The sequence below is a fragment of the Schistocerca serialis genome, chromosome 1 (assembly GCF_023864345.2).
Source record: "Schistocerca serialis cubense isolate TAMUIC-IGC-003099 chromosome 1, iqSchSeri2.2, whole genome shotgun sequence".
Classification (NCBI taxonomy): domain Eukaryota; kingdom Metazoa; phylum Arthropoda; class Insecta; order Orthoptera; family Acrididae; genus Schistocerca; species Schistocerca serialis.
Window position 1 is genome coordinate 685,255,384 of NC_064638.1, and position 24,125 is coordinate 685,279,508.

At 43.0% G+C, this 24,125-nt stretch overlaps 1 protein-coding gene across 1 annotated transcript in view; it reads right to left on the bottom strand.

The window, feature by feature from the left end:
- LOC126424627 (uncharacterized) overlaps window positions 1-24,125 on the bottom strand; it is a 98,920-nt gene that overhangs the window by 30,921 nt on the left and 43,874 nt on the right. Inside the window, exons 2-3 of the mRNA XM_050087396.1 lie at window positions 23,762-24,032; window positions 14,559-14,711 (exon numbers count right to left, since the gene is read on the bottom strand). Of these exons, the coding sequence (XP_049943353.1) occupies window positions 14,559-14,711; window positions 23,762-24,032 (424 nt within the window). The remainder of the gene's footprint in view (window positions 1-14,558; window positions 14,712-23,761; window positions 24,033-24,125) is intronic.

Consider the following 24,125-nt stretch of genomic DNA (forward strand, 5'->3'; position numbering starts at 1 on the left):
GTTCCACGATGATCTGGAATGTTCAGAGATCTTCCAAAACATTCTGGAATATTCCCGAATGTTCCAGACTATTTCTGAACTTTCCCATTCCCGACCATTCCGAATCATTGTGGAACATTCTGTAATGTTGTGGAATTCTCTCGAATACTCTAGAATGTTCTAGAAATTTCTAGACGCCGAAACTTCCCAACCCTTATATCTTCAAAAGCATGCTCTTCAGGTACAAATGTTCAAATGTGTGTGAAATCTTATGGGACTTAACTGCTGAGGTCACCAGTCCCTAAGCTTACACACTACTTAACCTAAATTATCCTAAGGACAAACACACACACCCATGCCGGAGAGAGGACTCGAACCTCCGCCAGAACCAGCCGCGCATTCCATGACTGCAGCGCCCAGACCGCTCGGCTAATGCCGCGCGGCCCTTCAGGTAAAAACGGGAACCTTCTTTATCGTTGTGGTGACAGAGAGCTACCACACCATATAACTCCCTCGATCGTACTGGGGCTCGTTTCTGAGCTATAGCGGCACGCACGTTGTACGCTTATTTTTATAACATATATTGATTAAGGAGTGGGACAAACCTAACTATTCTGAAGACGTGACCGTCGGCTACGTGGCTGCTCTCTAAAGCAGAACGGTGTGTTACTTGTGAGACAAAAAACGGAAGAAGAGAGAGAGAGAAGAATGAAAAAAGGATAAACAAAGTGCAGTGCTGAAGAAGGCTCTCGTGTTTCGGAGCTGTTCGTTTCTTACAAGCAGTGCATTGTACCAGACTACCACAACAGCTGTTCCAGCTCTTACACAAACGTGGTACAGGAATTACATACTCTTATGAGACATCTCGTGCACCCCTTTCTGTAACAGTTTGCAGCGTCCCCTCCACTGCAGTTATTTTACGGGCCCAACGCAGAGCAAGTGTAGCCACAATGTTTCTGTCAATCAGTATAAGTTATCGACTTATTCAAGGAATTTTTAAGAAATATTGTTCTTTTTAAAGAAAAATAAATCACGACTGCAGCAAGATCACTCTTACTGTTTGTGTCTGTCGGTCAAGGTTTGTACGAAAATTGTTTTGCCAAAATGCAATGAAGCAGCCAGAAACTATTAATACTGCAGCAATTGCTTTTCTTCCTCAACTGTGTAGTAAACCGGTGCTTTGTTCCGGGCAATATTTAGTGAAGTATTCACAAACTGAGTGTTAACTGCTTGCTCCAAGCCGGCCGGTGCGGCCGTGCGGTTCTAGGCGCTTCAGTCTGGAACCGCGTGCCCGCTACGGTCGCAGGTTCAAATCCTGCCTCGGGCATGGATGTGTGTGATGTCCTTAGGTTAGTTAGGTTTAAGTAGTTCTAAGTTCTAGGGGACTGATGACCTGAGATGTTAAGTCCTATAGTGCTCAGAGCCATTTGAACCATTTTGCTTGCTCCACGGTAACTACAAGTTGAAATTACTTTTTCCGTTTTTAGTTTTATCGTGTTTATTAATTAGGCTACAACTATTTTTTTTAAATTCATTAAAAAGAAACGATCTTGTACGGAAAATCATTGCAGATAGTAATCGTTAATGACTGCTTTGTTAGTCAATGACGATGAGTAACCAGGAGATGAAAGATAGGTTGGTTTAAGAGTTTAACATTCTGTCGACATGAGAATCGTTAGATACGGCGAACTACTTCGGATGAAGGATAGGATAGGCAAGCACCAGTATCCTTGCTACGTGAATAATACAAGAATGCGTTCAAAGCTATTAATAAGAATCGCGGAGAGGAATGCAATTAGCCAAGCAGCCATTTGACGAAGAGTAGCAGAAATATGCATTAAGCTCTCCAGTGTCTCACTGTGAACACGAACTGATGCTGATTATGCTTTTCATGAAAGAGTGTTGGAATCAAGTTAAACTGCCTCCGACTATTAATCTCAACCGGTATGGGTCCAGTTTTGTACGTACTAGCGCCCGTGGTCCAGGGGTAGCGTTATGTTATGATCACCGGGACGGAGTTACTGCAATAACTAAAACTTGTAAGGCTTCATACGCAGGCATCGTTCCAGAACACGCCACACAGTTGTTTGAGGAAGCTGAAGTCCCTGACCTGCCCGTTTTGTGGACTTCCGAGGGCTCCGCGTCAACGCATCTCGGATACGTTCGCCGTTTTCATCAGAAGTGCTCTTCCCTTTGCATAGGAAACCAACTACCAAGAATTTTTTACGCCAGTCATAAATGTGCTTGCTGAATCGATGGTACAGTGCGGCTTGCACTTGAACAATTGGTTGACTTCGCGTAAATTCCGGGATACAAAGTGATGCCTCTTGTGGCGTAGTTGCCCTGTCGCTACAAACGGTGCAACTGTGTCAAAAGTTTGAACCTTTCTCTACCCAGAGACATGCACAATGTGTTTCTATCTTTTATAATTTGTCTGTAATAAACATCTGAAATCTGTTCTTTCTTTGAATCGCCCGGTACAGGATAAAACGATAACTGTTTACAACTTGCCACATTGGTGTAGGCGAACGCAAAACGAACAATTTGATATAGGATACCCGCGGTCTACCGAGCAGCGAAATCGAACTGGCCTACAAAAGCTACCCGCCATGTTTTCAGTACCCTCTCGCTCTTTTACGCCACTGGCTCAGATAGCTATTTCGTTAACCTTATAGATTTAAACTTTTTCGTTAGTGTAGTGAAAGATAAAGCACTTTTGTAAGCGTTATGCATAAGATAATTACCTATACTGTGCGATATGATCATAACACCTACAAGCCCAGTAGCTTCGTAGTAAGAAGGCCAAACAAACAAAACGAATTAACTGTTAACTTTTGTTGCTAAAATTCACGATATTTTGAAGAAAAATTTGCACAAATATCTATTTGACATTTTTCAAGTGCAAGAATAACGGTATTTCAATATTCAACAACGATTTTAGCCAAAATTTCGCGCGGCGCACACACGTTGTAGCTTTTGAAGGCCAATTTGAGGCTGTTTCCCAGACACAGGTATCCCATACCAGTTTGTTCGTCTCGACTTCAGCTACACCATACTTGCACGTTGTTAACCTTTACCGTTTAGTTCTTGTATATTCTTACAAAAAAAAAGTCTTAGACTGATTCTGAACTCCTGAAAGATACAGCTAAATTATCTTCAAATATTGGATGGATGCCTAAGTTCGTAGCGTTCTTCCATAAGTGTAATAAATACAACAGATATACATAACAGAGACTTTGGTCGTCAGTAATATATTCTCCTTCACTATTTACAGCAGTCTGCCAATGTTGGGGTAACTTTTAAATTCCGCGATTTTAGAAATCACGTGTTTTTGAGACGAAGAACTCGTCGAGCCGTGTTCGGAGCGTATTTTCATCCGGAAAGGAAGTTCCTTAAAAGTTGTTCGACAGGAAGCAGAAAAGGTGAAAATTTGAGGGCGCAAGATCAGGTGAATAAATTGGGTGCGGAATGAATTCCCTACCCATTTCCTGTGTGGTGTTTTTTTGTCAGTCTAACAGAATGCGGGCGGGCTTTATCGTTGAGTAGCACCACTCTACGCAGTCTTCCTTGGCGTTCTTCTTGGACTGCGTCTGCGAGACGTCTCAGTTGTTACCAGTAAATGTCAGCAGTGATGGTTACATTTCGGGGATCCAATTTGTAATACACAACACCGTCGCTGTTCCACCAGATGCATAGCATTATTTTTTGTGGATGCGCACAGGTCTTCGTACGGGGAGTTGCTGTCTTGTTTGGGCTCATCCGTTCATTTATTTTCCTTATGTTAGTATAAAGACATATTTCCGTCACCAGTAACAATACATGAAAGTATGGTCAGCGTTGCTTACGGGCGAGTTGATGACGAGACAGCAGAGATGCATATATGATCAACCGCCGATTTTTGTAATTTTGGTTTAGAGCATGCGGTACCCTTACACCCGATTTTTGAACCTTCCTCATCGCATGAAATGTCGCACGATGGTAGAATGATTACTGTTCATCACATTTGCCAGTTCTTGAGAACACTGACATATATCATTGTGAATTAATGCATTTAAACGATCTTCATCAAACCCCGAAGGTCTTTCTGAATGTGGAGACAGTAAAGTCTCCCTGAAACGAGAAAACCATTTTCGTGCCCTGCTGTGTCCAATGGTAGTATCCCCAAACACAGCGCAAACGTTTCTGGCTGCCTCCGCTGCTGTTACCGCTCTATTGGACTCAAACAGAAGAACATGTTGGAAATGTTACGATTTCTCCACTTGGCGCTCCATTTACTAGCGCCCACAGCTCCATTTACTACCTCCAACTGACAAAATGACATTATATGAATTCAGATAGCGACAGTGAACTTCAAATAAAAAATGACAGTCGATAAATAAACCTATAGCAACCGGAATACCAACATGCCAAGTAAAAACGCTATGAAATTACGCACCAACCTAGTAGTTTTTCAACTTCACGCATCTACCTTACCAACACGGGATTCTGATATATTACGAATGTCTCCGGGATAAACCATCACATTACTTTCCTGTGTATGTCACAAGGCCCACATCTTTCCGGCTTATGATTTACATCCGTGTAGAAAAATACATTAAAGCGTCATTAGCGCTCACCACAAGCGATCCAACAGTTTTCAAACCCTCAATTACTGTGTTTTTGTATCTGAAAGGTAACAAACATAGCCTCCATCCCACTGAGACTTTCTATGCATCTGAATATTTGGTTACGAAAATATCACGCTCATTCACTCTAAGTTCCCACAACAGCGCGCAGTTGCCACATCTTCAATATCTCGTTCAGCTACTGCAGTTTCCCCGGGCTACCTTTTCAGTTTAGTTGAACGTTAAGTTGACGTAAGTAGTCTACTAAAGTTTGTCTCTAGTTTCAACCAATATGATAATTCAGTCACTTGAAAACGTAATGTCAAAGGCAGCACTAAAATTATTCCGGAAATCTGTCTGAAACTCCATGATGAAAACGATTTGGAATGCCTTCAACACGTTGGCACACGGTACCTCCATAGGCGGTATATTACAAAAAAAATTCAAATTGTATCACACATTAGAAAGGTATTATCATATCATAAATATTTCCAGAATTTAATTGTCGAACACATGTGGAGGCTGCTTCTTCGAGAAAGTACATAGTGAGAAGACAACGCGTGATATCGTTTGCCTCAGTTTTAACATACAAATTACGTGCAGTCTAGCGTGGCATTCATTACACGTGAGCAGGCAGGCGAAACAAACAACACATTTCCTGTAGATTACGGGGGGCTGTTTTCTATGTTCTAAGATAATGTTCAGTGACTTCTATGATTCTTTAATATATATGGAATCAACTGTGTGTCTAAGGCCAGGATCTGGAAACAAGCATCTCCGCAGACCACACTAGTATGATTACCACCTTGTGACATGGCCATTTGTCTTGCTGGAGAACGTTATGTCCACCGAGAAATATCCTATGCATTATGAAAGGCAAGACCAACAACGCACTTTAAACTTACACCACGAAAACAAAGACAGACCCCGGAGATGTTGAGGTTAATGTCCTAGTGACATAATGCTGCCGCCACCAACCAGACAACCCCCGGCGATACTTTTAGCGAGCAGGAGTTCTCCTACAATTTGATGTTAACCCGGCAGACGATGCAACAGATGTGATTCAGCTGAAAATCTCTACTGGAACCGTAATGTGGCCATCCCGTTCGCATGACAAGAGCTCACGTAAGGGTCTTCTGCTGCGAAGTCCCACTTCCAATAGCGTTCCATGAAATGTGTGCTCCGAACGATATCGGGTTTCTCCATTATTACATTTGATTTTCAACTGCACCAGACTGCTACCTGTTGCCCTTTACAGAGTAGGCGAGCATAATATACGTAAATTCCTGGATGTCGCCGTGTATCAGCTTATTTAGCGTCGTTGTTCACTTTTATTAGATACCGATGACAACGGTACGTCAATATCTCACGAAACCTCATAGTTCGATTAAGATTAGTTCACCGCTACAATACTCGTAGATTTACCAACGACCTTTGAGAAAGTCTCTTATGTCAGCAGCGTACTTAGATTTCTGCTAGCAGAGTCGACGTCATGGTTTCTCCGTGACCTCAGCACGTTTCATACCTCACCACGGTGCTTTCTCTCGACGCAGATACGCTCACTCCTACTGTATGTATAGTGGTGACGCTGTTACATGTCTTATTCACAACATGCGTAGCTCTCCTTTTTTTTATTTATTGACTCCTCTTCAGGCGAAACTGTTAACACTCCATTAAGCCCCGATTAGGCTGACGTCACAGTCTAATTTCGTCTTCCACGCAATAGTAATAGCATTCCAATAGCATTCTATAGTTTAAATGTGTCTTTTCTTACTTTTCAATTCGAAGTTCGCTGTGCGGTAACCAGCAAACATTACATCCTGTGACATGTTATGGTGGACACTGTTTCTAATCTATACATATTATAAAAATGGTTGTGTGTGTGTGTGTGTTTTCAACCACTGGAACGACTTCAATCAAACTTCGTATACATATCCCTTTCTGTCTGGCAACAATCACTGTGGAGGTAAGAACCATCTACCTATCATTTTTCAGGACATATGATATCATAACCAATGAAATGCTTGAAAATCTGCTACACCATGCATGACGATTAAATGTATTTCTTCTGTGCTATCAATTGCATTCGCAATAAATTTCTTTGGCAGTATCCACACATGACGCTAAATGCAACTACAAAATTATATAGTGGTACCACACATAGTTTAGGAGATATGAGTTCATAAACTCCGAGATGAGTGAAAAACTGCCGCACTCTTCATGACGTTTAAATTTATTACTTCTTTGCTACTAACTGTATTCGCAACATATTTCGCAGACGGTATCCACACGTGCCTTTAAATGTATCTACACACCTTTGTACGACACATAGTTCAAGGGATATGACGTCATAAACACTGAGATAGATGGAAAAATCGCCGCAGCATGCGTAAAGTTTTGATACATTTTTTCTTTACTACTAAGACGCTCCTACAGTCGGGTCAACTTAAGGAAATCCCTGACGCCTGATAGCGCTTTTGACGGCTTTCAACTTCGAAACGCAAACGGCTGTAGGCGTAAACGATAGCTGTCTATGGAGCTATGGAGCGGCACTGGCACAGAGGCGTTTACGAAACCACGTCGTAGACAAGCGAACCAGCTGCGCCCAGCGCAGAAAGACTATCCGGGAGCTTTGTATGATTATTTTGTTTATACTTCACTACAAACACGGCTCATTTTATGTTTTCGTTCCTAATAGAAAACTGGCAAAATGATTATCTGGGCACTGCCGGGTTTGTCTGCTAGTACCTTACACAGAGCTTGTCCCTGTAACAAATAGCCATTTCTAGGACAATATCTGTAAGTTTTTGAAAACAGCCACAAGTAACACTTTGTATTGTTTATTTACCAGTTTCGCTCTTCAGATGGACAAATGTCATCACTTACTACCGGACTTTAAACGTAAGTACCATAGTGTAACCAGTTTAATCTTTAGAGCTGTCAGCGAGCTTTAAACACAGTCTTTAATGCTGTCAACCATCTTTAAACCGTATATTTCGATGATGTTCTTGTTCATTTGAAGAGCGAAACAGGTAAATCAAAAATACAAAGTGCGACTGGTGGCTGTTTTCAAAAAACCAGTTTTAACAGTCGCTCCCCCTGCGTTCAATGTCTGCCAACAGAAAAAATAAATGACATTATACTTTGGACACGCTAGCAACTCGTAGCGACGAAATATCGCATGAAGAAGTCGAACGACGATTCCATAGGTGCCATGACTGTAAGTGGGGTGAAATCACCTATGGTTTTATAAGTGCACCATTTCCACTGTTTAGTTTACCCCTTATTTGCATTTCAAAGCTTTTCATTCCTATGGAGCTAAACAAAAATGAACAAGAGCCAAGACAATGATTTAAATAATTATGATTGGTCAGTATTTCATAATCGTAATCTTCTTCTGCTTCATCTGCTGTTGTTTTTTCCCGCTTCTGTCGTGGTCAGCAGTACTACGTGCATTGAGGCAATATTTGTGACAGATGCTGGCCGGATTCCTTTCGTGACGCCACCACTCCCTCCCCCCATCTTCCCCTCCCCCTCCGGAAGAGATTTGCGTACCCCATTAGGCTGCGTCTAAAGTGTATCTATGGTCGAGTGTGAGAACGTTTTCTGAATGTTTGTGCAGCTTGTATGTGAGATGGGACATAGGTGCCAGCCCAGTATTTTTCTAGCTGGATGTGGGAAACCGCCTGAAAATACTCCAGGCTGGCCCACGTGGTTTGGCTGGCTCGCCTCCCGCTTCGATGCGCCCGGCGGGTGACAGTTCATAATTACAATAATCTTAGCTTATTCTGTAATGACGACAAATACTCATCAGTAATCGACATTGCATAATTCAACATATAGCCACGAACTTAAATCAGGCGGGTTGTCATACAACCTATAAATGAAAATTTAGCTACTGTTCCATTGCAGCGACAAAGTAATTGGTGAAGCCTTATTTACTTATGTGAAAATTCTGTTGTTGTCATCTGGTCCGACAACTTTCAGTATGACCATTCTCGTTATTCTTAAGTGCGGAGACCTATAAAGAGTTATGCGTTGAGTACATGACACAGTGTACTGTATATCTTAATCAGTGTTGGTATTGCGTGACAGCAAAGTAGTCGTACAAGTCATGAGACAAACCACAAAGACGTGCGATAGCCTACAGGAAGATGCTATATAAGGACAGTGACACCGCATTGTCACAGCCCATTTATGACCTATTACCACTGTCTACCGCGAGATTCATTTCAGCCTGCTGTCGTAATGGGCATGATATGCCGTAAGGAAAATATGCTGTATAAAAAAAAGAAAAAAGAAACGACGGATCACGAAGCAATTAACCGAATGCGGTGGACATCGGTAGATGTGTACTTACTTGCACGGACAAACAAATGATTGCTATTTCAGAAAAACTGGGTGATTTATTCAAAAGAAAGTGCTTCACAAATTGAGCAAGCCAATAACGTGTTGGTTCACTTCTGGCCCTTATGCAAGTAGTTATTCGGCTTGACATTGATTGATAGAGGTGTTGAATGTCCTACTGTGGGACACAGTGCCAAATTATGACAAATTGTGCCTTGGATCGTCAAAACCTGCAGCTGGTTGGAGCATCCTGCTCATAACACTCCAAACTTCCTCAACCGGGGAGATGTCCAGCGAAATTGCTGGCCTAGGTAAGGTTTTCCAAACGCGAAGAGAAGCAGAGAGAAATTCTCATCGTGTACGGGTGGGCTTTATCTTCCTGCGGTGTGAGCCCAGGATGGCTTGCCATGAAGGACAAAAAAACGGGACGTAGAACATCGCTGACGTACCATTGTGTTGTTAAGGTGCCGAAAGGGTCCTGCTATAAAATGAAACGGCACACCAGTCCATCGCAGGCCGCTGTGGACGAGCGGTTCTACGCACTTCAGTCCGGAACCGCGCTGCTGCTACGGTCGCAGGTTCGAATCCTGCCTCGAGCATGGATGTGAGTGATGTCCTTAGATTAGTTAGGTTTAAGTAGTTCTAAGTGTAGGGGACTGATGACTTCAGATGTTAAGTCTCATAGTGCTCAGAGTCATTTGAACTCCAGTCCATCACGCCGAGTGAGGTGGCGCAGTGGTTAGACACTGGACTCGCATTCGGAAGGACGACAGTTCAATCCCGCGTCCGGCCATCATGATTTTGGTTTTCCGTGATTTCCCTAAATCGCTCCAGGCAAATGCCGGGATGGTTCCTTTGAAAGGGCACGGCCGACTTCCTTCCCCATCCTTACCTAATCCGATGAGACCGATGACCTCGCTGTCTGGTCTCCTTCCCCAAACAACCCCCCAACCCAACCCATCCAGTCTACCACTCCTAGTTATTGGATCGAGTGGCGGGCGACAGTGAGGTTGGTATTACTCCGCTGACCGGGGCATCTCCAGACACGTCTCCGGATTTGGATCTCACTGACTAGAGTAGAGTTGTCTTCAGTCATGCGTTCCGCTTCGAAGGGAGCCCCGATGACCAGCGAAGACGCATAAGAAGCCACAGACGGTGGTGAGATACCAACTTGGCTGTCGCCCGCCATAATGTCCGACAACCAGGATTGGTGGTGTGGGGTACTACTTCTTTTCATATCAGGACCCTTTGGGCTGTCGCCCGCGGCACCGTTACAGCACAGCGGTACGTCGACGATAATCTGCTCCCACTTTTCTTACCCTTCATGGCAAGATATGGGCTTTCATTTAAGCTAGATAATGCCCGCCGGCATACGGCGAGAGCTTCTACTGCTTCTCTTCGTGCTTGCTGGAAAGGTCGCCGGATCTCTCCCTAACTGAGAACGGTTGGAGCATTATAGGCAGGGCCCTCCAACCAACTTGGGATTTTGTCGATCTAACGCGCCAATTTGTCATAATTTGGCGCGATATCCCTCAGGAGGACTTTCAGCAACTCTATCAATCAATGTCAAGGGCCAGAGGTGAACCAACGCACTATTGGCTTGGTCAATTTGTGAAGCACTTTCTTTTGAATAAATCACCGAATTTTTCGGAAATTGTGACCATTTTTTTGTCCGTACAGGTAAACGTCTACCGATTTCCGTCCCATTCGGACAGTTCCTTCGATGTGTGTCTCTTTTTTGTCTTAAAGTGTAACGAAGCAGAGCAGAGACTAATGGGGAATCACTGTAGCGACGATACCGGCGACAAACGAGGAAATCCACTGACATAAGCAACTTTGTGAAGATTCTTATGGCTCGCCCCTGGGAGCGAGTATCACGGATGTCATGACCGGCTGCTGAATGCTGAATGCTGTGTACTTACCTTTAGAAAGTTATCTGCGATAATCTTGGTTAGAACACAAAAATTAATCTACTGTGTTTACTTTCGTTCGCTTCTGACATACGGCAATACATACTGGAGTATTTTTGGCTCAGAAACGGGCATTTCGAGCAATATGTGGTGTTAGCTGGCGAATCTCTTGTTGATACCTTTTCAGAAGGCTGGGATCCTGACATTGTCCTCTCAATACTCATTTTATTTAATGTCGTTTCTTGTTAACAATATGAGCTTATTCAGAGGAATAAGCAGCTTTCGCTCTATTAATGCGAGGACTATTCGGAAAGTGAGGTCCGATCGGTTAACTACACCTTCCAGTTACTTCTCCACATAGTTTCCGTTCCGACAGACACTTGTCGAATCATTTTAGATACCCTCGTCATAGAAGGCAGCCGCCTATGATTTCTGTCCACTGATCTACATCTTGTTTCTGTGTCGAAATTTTTTCGTTGCCAGCGGTTCATATAAGCAGAGATGAAAATTAGAGGGAACCAAATATGGGCTGTGTTGTGGGTGATCAAACACTTCCCATTGAAAACGCTGCAGGAGCTTCCCCATTGCCGCAGCAGTGTGCGACCTAGAACTGACGTGCAGAAGGAAATGCGTGACAGTTACGTTGTGTGGGCTGCATGAAACCAGGCGAAATCTCTCAGCAGGCCCTTATATTTGGCGGGAGACACTACCGTTCGCTACTAGCTAGGGCATAACCACCTATGGCGAGCTAACACACACCCACAAGCGACAACATCGGCAAGTCCCTGCAAATCAGCAAGTTGACTGGATATGCCAGCTGCTATCAAAGTCGACCAATATGATTCAGCAGCCCCCCCCCCTCCCCCCTCTATTCTTCAGACCGCTACCATTCGTTCAACTTTAGACCATATCTCCAAATGAGCGCATAGTAATTGTTAAGCTTAACCAGACGTAAGCAAAAAGTACCCACATCCTGCGAGGCCTGACTTTAGTGAAAACTAACATTTATGCAGAGATGGCAGTAGACCTTTTGTGTTGGCCATCGTGCCTTTAAAAAAAAAATAAAGGAACTATTGTTCTAGGCATCTTTACGTGTTCACAGTGCACTCAGAACTGGAAAGAGCAATGTGACGCGATCGACAGGCATACTGAAGACACTGTCCAACACATCTATGCAAACCTTCATCAGATTTTCACTGTGGTTTCCATCCCGCGACCGATCGGACATTACTTTCCTCTTATTTCTTCGTCGATCACTGACTCGGTTCCAACTTGGTACTACAGAGCTAGACGTGTAAAATAAAAATAAAAAGTACACTACCGGCCATTAAAATTGCTACACCAAGAAGAAATGCAGATGATAAACGGGTACTCATTGGACAAATATATTATACTAGAACTGACATTTGATTACATTTTCACGCAATTTGGGTGCATACATCCTGAGAAATCAGTACCCAGAACAACCACCTCTGGCTGTAATAACGGCCTTGATACGCCTGGGCTTAGAGTTAAATAGAGCTTGGATGTCGTGTTCAGGTACAGTTGCCCATGCAGCTTCAACACGATACCACAGTTCATCAAGAGTGGTCACTGACGTATTGTGACGAGCCAGTTGCTCGGCCACCATTGACCAGACGTTTTCATTTGGTGAGAGATGTGGAGAATCTGCTGGCCAGGGCAGCAGTCGAACGTTTTCTGTATCCAGAAAGGCCCGTACAGGACCTGCAACATGCGGTCGTGCATTATCCTGCTGAAATGTAGGGTTTCGCAGGGATCACACGAAGGATAGAGCCACGGATCGTAGCACATCTGAAATGTAGCGTCCACTGTTCAAATTGCCGTCAATGCGAGCACGAGGTGACCGAGGCGTCTAACCAATGGCACCCCATACCATCACGCCGGGTGATACGCCAGTATGGCGATGACGAATACACACTTCCAAAGTGCGTTCACCGCCATGTCGCCAAACACGGATGCGACCATCATGATGCTGTAAACAGAACCTGGATTCATCCGAAAAAATGACGTTTTGCCATTCGTACACCCAGGATCGTCGTTGAGTACACCATCGCAGGCGCTCCTGTCTGTGATGCAGCGTCAAGGGTAACCGCAGCCATGGTCTCCGAACTGATATTCCATACTGCTGCAAACTTCGTCGAACTGTTCGTGCAGATGGTTGTTGTCTTGCAAACGTCCCCATCTGTAGACTCAGGGATCGAGACGTGGCTGCACGATCCGTTACAGCCATGCGTATAAGATATCTGTCATCTCGACTGCTGGTGATAGGAGGCCGTTGGGATCCAGCACGGCGTTCCGTATTACCCTCCTGAACCCACCGATTCGATATTCTGCTAACAGTCATTGGATCTCGACCAACGCGAGCAGCAATGTCGCGATACGATAAACCGCAATCGCGATAGGCTACAATCCGAGCCTTATCAAAGTCGAAAATGTGATGGTATGCATTTATTCTCCTTACACGAGGCATCACAACAACGTTTTACAACAAGCAACACCGGTCAATTGCTGTTTGTGTATGAGCAATCGGTTCGAAACTTTCCTCATGTCAGCACGTTGTAGGTGTCGCCACCGGCGCCAATCTTGTGTGAATGCTCTGAAAAGCTAATCATTTGTATATCACAGCATCTTCTTCCTGTCGGTTAAATTTCACGTGTGTAGCACGTCATCTTCGTGATGTAGCAATTTTAATGGCCAGTTGTGTAACTGTCCATTATAATTATCCGGGCTGTTATGCTGTGGTCGGTTGACGAATTCTGTGTTGGTTCCCAACGTTTCGTCTCCAACTGCGGGAGACATCTTCAAGGGGGTCCGTAGCTCAATGGAAGGTCCACTGGCTCGCTACTGACTGCCGCTAAATTCCGTGTCCGAGCGCTCCCACGCCGCGGCGTGACGTCAACGTGTTTTGAAAACGTCACGTGTTTTGAAAACGTCAGTGCAATTGGCCGCTGTCCGTCGCCGTCGATCGCCGTTGCCATCACCCAGTAGTGGGCGGGTGGTACACATCTTCTTTAACGCCGGCATCCATATGCCGCTTAATTTCACACCCTCCTCCTTACGGTTGAAATTATTATGGTGTTTAGCAATTTCGATTGCCTCCCTGTAGAGCCTTTCGTAATATCCGCTTGTGGCCGCTAGTACTTGCGTCTCTTCGAAACGAATATTGTGGTTCTCTAGCTGGAAAGCATGCTCCGCAACAGCTGATCGTTCCGTTTCTCCTCTTCTGCAATTTCCCTTATGCTCTTCCAAACGTTTAGAAACAGTTCTTTTAGTGGTACCCACATAAACATCACCACAGCTGCATGGGATCCTATACACTCCAGCTTTTTCCAGTGGTTTGCGAGCGTCCTTGGCAGGCTTAAGGTAGTCCTGTATCTTCCTGGTGGGCTTGTAAATTACGGTAATATTCCGCTTCGTCAAGATCCTCCCTATTCTTTCCGTCGGAGACGAAACGTTGGGAATCGACACAGAATTCGTCAACCGACCACGGCATAACAGGCCGGATAATTATAATGGACATGATATTTCCGGCCGTGAAAGTCTACATTTTAGTTGTGTAACTGACCATGTCCCAAGCCCGAAATAGCGCTACAGTTGTTTCAGGAACATAGTGAATGTTGAAATGGTAAAACTTAGACACATTGACTTGGTGCAGGTGAGGTCTGCTGGCTCGCAGCGCGGCGGCGTCGGTACTCACGGGTGCGCTTCACGCGGTTGTAGCGGTAGACGGCGCAGCGGTTCTGGAAGGTCCTGATGGCGCGTCCGTCGCCCGCGCACACCGGCCGCACCTCCTGCGTGTCTGCTTCGTCGCACTGGCTCAGGTCCGACGGGTCGACGGCCAGGGCACACACTGTGGGCGTGAGAGACGAGATCACGTTAAGCTAGCGGTCACTCACTGGATCATTCCTCTTACAAGCACAGAAACGCGGACACACGAACATGATAACTCGAGCAAGGAGTAACACCGCTTTTGTTTCATGAACCGTTCCTAAAATTGCACGCAATTATACGACTGAGAACCAACTATCATTTTTCAGATTTCTGGTTCTCTACTGCAAAACTAGGATAATGGAATGTAGTCTAATTAAATCGGGTGATGCTGAGGGAATTAGATTAGGAAATGAGACACTTAAAGTTTGGAGTTTTGCTATTTGGGGAGCAAAGTAACTGATGATGGTCGAAGTAGAGAGGATATAAAATGTAGACTGGCAATGGCAAGGAAAGCGTTTCTGAAGAAGAGAAATTTGTTTACATCGAGTATTGATTTAAGTGTCAGGAAGTCGTTTCTGAAAGTATTTGTATGGAGTGTAGCCATGTATGGAAGTGAAGCATGGACGATAAATAGTTTGGACAAGAAGAGAATAGAATCTGTCGAAATGTGGTGCTACAGAAGAATGCTGAAGATTAGATGGGTAGATCACATAACTAATGAGGAGGTATTGAATAGAATTGGGGAGGAGTTTGTGGCACAACTTGACTAGAAGAAGGGATCGGTTGGTAGGACATGTTCTGAGGCATCAGGGGATCACAAATTTAGCATTGGAGGGCAGCGTGGAGGGTAAAAATCGTAGAGGGAGACCAAGAGATGAATACACTAAGCAGATTCAGAAGGATGTAGGTTGCAGTAAGTACTGGGAGATGAAGAAGCTTGCACACGATAGAGTAGCATGGAGAGCTGCATCAAACCAGTCTCAGGACTGAAGACCACAACAACAACAACTGCAAATTGTGATGTAATGTGTGCAGTATGTCCTGCAAAGGAGAACTAACTGCACTCCATAACGTGCTGCTGTCTAAAGAGGTCCGAACAAAATACCACTTGCTGTAATCATGTGGCAGTGATTTGCAATATGGAACCAAATCCATGCAAGAATGTCACAGGCACTGCTTGTTTGCGTATTCTAGTTGAAACATAAGTAATCAACTGGTAATTACGAGGAGTGCATTTTCTTGTATGTTATTGTTTAAAAAGACATACTCTTGTCCTGGTAATGTTATTCAGAGGAAAGACCCTGGTGTCTTCCTGTTCGACAAAAAATAGAGAAAGCAGTCATTCTGAGATCAATAAGGCTATGTTGTACCTTAAACATTCAATGGTTATTAACGGCTGTATTATATAACACTTCAATTAATAATATTAATTACTAGGTTATCTTGAAAACTCAAAATAAATAACTATAAGCCGAAGAATATTTTGATATGTAGGCATGCGTCATTATACACATGCATCACTGTCATGCAACAAGCCAAAAAAAATACCATCTTCAAATTCGTAAGATGGCAAAGGAAACCTTTTGGAGTACTCCACCTTAAAAAAAATTATTAGGTCTCTGATGGTCCATGATGGGCACAGGGGACATCGGCTGGTTAATTAATTGTCAATTTCAATGAAATTCACCAACAACTGTGAGCCGTGCAGCCTAAGATGTTATTTTATTTTGAAGGCTACCAATTTCAGCATTTCACTATGCCATCAATGACATTTTCGTTTATTGGGGGAGATGCGTATGGGGCCTGAAGATGGCATAGTGAAATGCTGAAACTGGTACCCTTCAAAATAAAATAACATCTTAAGTTACACGACTATTGGTCAGTTTCATTGACACTGAAAATTACAAGGTCTATTGGTTGGAACTTCGTCAAATGAGTATAATCAAGGAGAAACCTTATTCAGTGTCCATGAACAAGAACTTCAATGAGAATTTCGTTGAAGTAAATGTTTAGAGAAGTACTGCACGCTGCCCAGACTGTTCGCCAGACCCAAAAGCGTTTTTGGTACCTTTATGAGCAAATAATTTCAGGACATAAAATCGGTAACGCATCGCATACCAAGGAATGAGAGTCTGTTTTATGAAAATTTAACTTGAGACCCTCACGTTTCGGAAGATGTTGATGGCATTGATAGTTCATTTCGCTTTGAAGTAGTTGTCAAGCATGTCAGTGAATAAAATAATCATATGGGCACCACGCATTTATATAATTACCCTTACGTGTCGAGGTACCTACTTTCATAAACTGTTTAAAAACATTAAAATAGTAGTGAATTTGATATAATGTTCCAACCATTTTTTATTTTGCTACTTTTACAATGACACTGTGAATAAAAAATCGTTCGAACATGAATTCTGAAGCGTACTTATTTCATTTGTAGAAGTGTTGCCCCATTTTCCTTCTTTCTAATTACAAACCACAAGAACCAATTCCCGGTGCTAAATTTTGAGAGAAGCTATCAGGAAGTAACTCCAATTTCGGCCCACTACGCTCGGTAGATCAGTAAATGTTGAGACCTACATTATTGATCTGATAGAGCATTAGAAATGTTCGTAAAGCGACAATTCCTTTTGGGATAATGTCAAATTTGAATTTTATTTGGAAAGTTGTGCTAAATCAGCTCTAGCTCAAAATGTAGGTTTTGGAGATGGTTCCATGTTGCATAACCACGTCCTATTATAGTTACAGAGAGACATCATAAGCCAAGATGTCTAAAAAAACACATTTAATTGGATAACCTATTTCTACGAAGCTATTGTATCATCATCGGATCTTATGCTTTATAACATGCTGTAAAAATTTTAAAGCTTAAGGTCCGATGACGACAGTATAGCTCCGTCGAGACATGTCAACCAAAAACGCTTTTTTAGCGAGCTTCATTTACAAAAAAGAGGAAGGAAGGATTTAACGTCCCGTCGACGCCGAGGTCATTAGAGACGGAATACAACCTCGGATTGTGTCAAGGATGGGGAAGGAAATCGGCCGAGCCGTTTCAGAGGAAATATCGTGGCATTTTCTTGGAGTGATTTAGGAACATCACGGAAAAACTGAACCTGAATGGCCGGATGCGGGCTTGAACCGTCGTCCTCCCGAAAGCGTGTCCACTGTGCAAACCACTACGCCATCTCACTCTGTTTGGTTTACGAAGTTTTCTTCAGTATCACAAGTGTGTAACCTTCTTTTAAACACAACTATACAAGTATGCTTTGTTTTAAGCATTCGAAAACGCTTCAAGAGACAAGTATAGGGATATGAAGCTTGTTGATGAGGGAGTTGAAACTTTTCGCAGTTGTAACCGAGGAACGTGCTGTAACTACGTGGCCTAAATTAGGGCCAAGAGGAGACGTGTTCTATCTTAATAACGTAGACCTACCAACTCGTTGTATGTAAACGATGGAGCTTGACATGAGAGCCCTGTGAGACGCAGCATACCCACCGCAGCCTTGCTTTTCATTGTCGGCACATTTTTCGATTACTTTGCAAATAGTTTCAGCGCCAACATTAGCAATGTTTGTGTCACTGGACTCGTCTTTCCAGGAGCTTTCGAATATCATTGGAACAAATTTACTGCTGCATTTAAAAAGTGCCATTGATGCTTTTGTAGCTCAGTTGTTGCAAAGCTTAAGACGATTTAATATGTAAAAAAATTACGGAAATAAAAGAGACTGTGAGTCTTAATCGATGCACCTGAGCTATGCTAGTACGCATATAAAGCAGAAATGTTGTTTCCAGAAAATCTCGAAAAATTTAAGGCAATTTACAACAAATTTTTATACGATACTCTACATTCAGATTGACATAGGCTGTATAAAGGGGGAACAATGTTAGCAAAACTCTCAAAAAGCTCTTAACCGTTTGCTTCGCACTCTTATAAACATTAAGACGGACGAGGGCTCTATAAAGCACTCCGTCTTCAGGTCACAAGTGGCCCATCGGGACCATCCGACCGCCGAGTCATCCTCAGTTGAGGATGCGGACAGGAGGGGTGCGTGGTCAGCACACCGCTCTCCCGGTCATTGTGATGGTTTTCTTTGACCGGAGCCGCTACTATTCGGTCGAGGCATCACGAGGCTGAGTGCACCCCAGGGCTCTATAAGTATTTGTCTAAACAGCAGTGTACAGGTTTTCTGTTAAAACTGATTACGCGAAAGAAAATTCTGTGCTGTCTAAAATGTATAGTTTCGTTTCCTTTCTCGCGGTCGTTTTTATCTACGGTAGCGGCGGTTTTAACTCTTTCAAGTGTGGTGTTACAATTTGTGTACCGCCCTACGTTACACTGAATTTGTATGGTGGTGGATTACTTGTACCACCATTCTCGATGCGTAGAACAGCACATCCTCGTGACAGATTACTTGAACTGCTACCAGGGCTTGTTCTTTGTAGTTCTTAGATGTATGCACCAGATGGCTGTTGTTACTGGGTTCTTGCAGCAGCGCTAGTACTTCATGTATCTACATCAGGTGCGCTCAAGAGCACTGTGAAGGAATTGTTTGTGCAACATTGTTATTTGTTAGCTGCTAAGGGAAGCTACTAACAAGATTTCATTTGTAATATGTGAGTACATTTGTTTAGTACAGTTTTTTGTGTTGTTCACGTTAATTCTACGAGAAATTATTAAAATGTAGCGAATTATTCATCGGTTCAAAATATGTACCACCATGCCACAATAATGAGTCTGCTTCAAACATAGGTAAATCTTACTCTTTACTTTTCAGTAATAATGAGGGACCAGAGAAAGCTAGCTGAGTCTGAAATTTTGAAAGCCTTTGAGGAGGATATTCCAATTGATACTGGGGAAAGTGATGACAAGAGTGACAATTCTTATTGCCTGGTCCCATCTACTGGCCGAGCGGTTCTAGGCGCTTCAGTCCGCAACCGCGCGACTGCTATGGTCTCAGGTTCGAATCCTGCCTCGGGCACGGATGTGTGTGATGTCCTTGGGTTAGTTAGGTTTAAGTAGTTCTAAGTTCTAGGGGACTGATGACCTCAGATGTTACGTCCCATAATGCTCAGAGCCATTTGAACCATTTTTTGGTCCCAACTACATCCAAAAATATACTATTTGATTCTGGATTCTGGGGATGAGTGCCCAGTTTAGCCTTTTCAGTAATTAGGCCACCAAATACTAAGCTACGTCAAACTGTCACAGTGCATCAGGCTCCATATGATATTGCTGATGATCAATCGAAGACTGAACCTGAGTGGAGCAAATCTGAACGCCCTACTGATACCCCTGCATTTACTTTCCACTGAAGTCCCAGAGATTTTATTGTGGAGTTAGGTACACCATTACCATCTCGGTTATTTGGGGTTCTGCTTTCAGATCATATTATGGAGTTAATTTTGTTTCAGACGAACTTGTATGCTCAACAGCCGTGCCTGACTATTTTCGTAGGCATAAATATCTTGATGGGCGTAAAACAACTTCCTAGTTACAAAGATTACTGGAGTTCGGGTGCTGACCTACATGATAGTTACGTGAGTCAGCTGAAATCAAGGAGGCTTTTCGAGTGGTTTCTCACCAACTTGCATTTGAATGGCAACAGTAAAATGCCACAACGAGAGCACACCAACTACGATAAACTTTATAAGCTGCGGCCTTTCCTAAAAAAAATTGCACATAACTTTCAGAAAGCTCTAAATCCAAATGAATATATGGCAGTGGACGAATTCATGATTAAATTTAGAGGAAGATCTTCTCTATCCAGAGAGGCTACAAGATGAGGGTACTAACGGACAAATCTGGCTATGCTTGAAAATTTGAAATTTACTCTGGAAAGAAAGATAATGCTGTAGAAAAGAAATTAGGAGAAAGAGATATGAAAGACCTCACTGAAAATATTAAAGCTAAGGATCACAGAGTTTACTTTGATGATTGTTTCACTAGCCCAGATGTCCTTCGATATTTGAAAGAACAAAATATATCCTTGTGGTACAATGAATCCCTCTAGAAAGTCTTTACCTATGATGTAAAGTGACAAGAAAATGAAAAGGGGTGACTATGACTGAGCTACTAGCAATACAAGCCTGAGTATGATGAAGTGGAAAGATAAGAGATCTGTTATTCTACTTTCAAAATTCCATTATCCAACTGTAATAACAAAGGTTATTAGAAAGGAAAGAGATGGAAATGAAACAAAAGTTTCCTGCCCCATCGCTCTCTCCAATGGCAACATGAATTGTGTCGATACATTTGACCAGCTGAAGGGAGTGTATGAAACTGACAGAAAGAGCAGAAAATGGTGTCCCAGAATATTTTGGTATTTCATTGAGGCCACCATGGTGAATGCTTTCATCATCCATAAGGAAATGAAGTTGGCTCAGATGACTCTGAAGGACTTCAGAAGAGAAACTGCAACGCATTTAGTGGCTTTTGCCTTGGTAGCTTCAAGAGGAAAAAAGCGACCTCGGAGCAGCATTGTCCAGTTCAACAAGAAGAATCCCATTGTTCCAAAATCTGTGTGTCTTAAAAGTTCATCTCGTCATGCAGAAAGATCTACAAGGAGGAGATGCGCAGCATGTAATTCCAAGAAACAACAAATTCGCAACGACTGGATGTGTAGCGTGTGTTAGGTTCCTCTACGTTTAGGGAAAAGGAACTCATGCTTCGAACACTATCATGCACCTTAATGTACCACCTTCCTTGTGACTAACAATGATCATAAAAATTAAATTTTGGCGTAGAACGGTAATAATTATGTTCGTCCTATTACAAATATGTTGCTTATACGACGTTTTGACAGTAAAAGTAAGTCATGTACTTTTAGAGCTCTTTTTTGATCAAATTCTGTGTACCTGAAAGAGTTAAACCATTAGTCAAATTTTTCGTTTTGTATGTATTGTTTCTCCGTATAGATAATTTTCATGGATGATTTTAATCAAAAATTTTATACGTAAGAATGTGCTGTTTTGATTCCTTCCTGGCTGTCTGTTTTAACACATAATCTTTGTGTATTAGGAAAGTTGTATTTGTGGCTTATCAGCTTAAGATTAAAATAGTACTACGCAAATAGAATCGTCCGAAACTTTGTAATTCATTTGAAATAAACAGTATTATTTTGGAAATAACTGGAGAGGTCGCTCTCGTACCCTGTGTACCAATAAACAAGGGCCAAGGTCAGACAAAATGGTTCAAATGGCTCTAAGCACTATGGGACTTAACATCTGAGGTCATCAGTCCCCTAGACTTAGAACTACTTAAACCTAACTAACCTAAGGGCATCAGACACATCCATAACCGAGGCAGGATTCGAACCCGCGACTGTAGCAGCAGCGCGGTTCCGGACTGAAGCGCCTAGAACCGCTCGGTCACAGGGCCGGCCAAGGTCAGACAATCAAAGACGCTGGAACTGATTTACGATCAGAGTGTTATCCGCACTGTCTGTTGTGTGTTGCCTTTCACGAACCGGTAGTTCAGAAAACCAGTTCATATTCATACTATACAGCATCCAGAAACCGAAAAATGTTGTATAGTCTGAAGTTTTGTAATTGTATTGCGTACAAAAAATTTAAATAAACAATAAAAACAAAAAACAAAAACAAAGCAGTCTTTTTCATTCATATTCTATACGATTTATTATAATTTCGAGTTCCGTAGCTTCAAAGGGAGCGAAGTCGCATCGAGGTGCCATAATTTGCGTCCTGAGACAGTTGTCAAGGATAACACAGATTGGGACGTATATCCAGTTCCCAGTTGCGAAGCATTGTGGGGTTGCTAGTATTTCATGTTTCAAGTGAATCTATTAGCATACCTGTTAATTAAGCATTCAGTTGTTAAAGAATGTAGTGGTAGTGATATTGGTTTAGCGCTGAGGCAGCAAGTGACTCCATCTAAAATGAAACGTTGAAGACATTGGTAATCCATTTTCTGTAGCCGAGGTCACTAACGCAAGCCTTTGAGGTGACATTCGAATTGGAGGTAGCCGATTTGATTCGTGAAAATTTACACCAACAGTAATTGGCCGACAATGGTAGAGTGATAGTCGCATAAAATTCCTAATCGCCAGACTTCTTCCCGAAGTCCTACATTATTTTCTAAACCTCTCGACGATGCCCCATTGAAGAGAGGTCATATGACACTGACGACAATGATCCGTCAGTTCGACGGGAGCGTCCTTGATGCTCTTCGAGAGAGTAAGCTACGTGACGGCGCCGGCTTTTACGTTTTACTTTTTGTCATCTTACAACACAAACATGACACCACAGTATATATATATATATATATATATATATATATATATATATATATGCGTTACAGTAGCCTCCACTGAACGGAAAAAATTAAGACATAATTGTCGCATACGGTGAGGAACAGACCACTGTGCGCGCTGGAAGAGAATGTTTTGCAATTAGTCTCACAGGCAACACCGTCATACGAATGTTTCTTTTCATTTTAAATTTAAGGAATAGTCGTAAAGGTCTAATAAATTAAATAATAAATTTAAAAAAAAAACGGCGAGTCACACGTGCTCAAGGCAGCTACGTTTTCGAGGCTATAAACAAGTGAACTGCAGCCCTTGTTAATCATTAAAATGAGCGATGTCTCATCTAACCATCACAAAGTATCCTTCACAAGTTCATAGCCACTGGAAAGGAAAGTGAATATCTGTTACATAAGAAGCGGGCTCACCCAAACAGCAGCTGGCATCTCCGACGGCGAATCACATGATCTCTCTACGCTATATATAGCTAGTGGCGAATGTATTACCTTCCTTCCCTCCGCCACAAACCAAATGTGGACTGCTGTGTATAGACGGAGGTGAAAAAAGTAAACCAAAAATAGACCTACAGAAACTGCGACAGCATACTTCAGTGCATACAGTAACAAGCAATAGTTTATAGTGCGAGCTGTAACGCCGGCAAATACAAGTATAATCACATCTACTCTAAATTGTTGGTCGCGAGTTCGTTGTCAACATTAGAACTACAGTCACTTGCAGCTAGTACCGAGATATCTCTTGATGTGGCTCAGTAAATACCACCTTACACGAAATAGTGCTGCAGTGTGTACCCCATTTTAAATTAAAAGAGATTTGTTTGCGGGTTGAGAACCAGTAAATCTGCCCGTCTTATCACTCACGGCTGAGTCATGAACTCTCCTACAGGATCGGAAGATATGCGAAAGCGTACCTGCTAGGAGCAGCAGGATGGCGGCGAGAGGGAGCGTGTAGGTTGCCATGTCAGCGGCTGGAGCGTCACTGAAGAACTGCTGGAGGAGCCGTTGGCTGCTGAGGAAGCACCAGGTGCGCTGGCGACGCGTCGCGAGTTTCTCCGTATAATTTAGCCGGAGAAAGTGGCCTTGGCTGTGTTGTTGCTGCTGCAAAGGTCGCCCCGCCTGTCTCACACAAGCGGAATCTGCCAGTGGCGTGCAGACGCAGGCGACCGCCCTGGCGTTCTGCGCCTGAGGCAGTCGGGCATTACGCTTACCGTCTCATTTGCGTATCTCTTTGCTGTTCTGCTTCCACACAACAGCAATAAAGTATCTCGGTTTTAG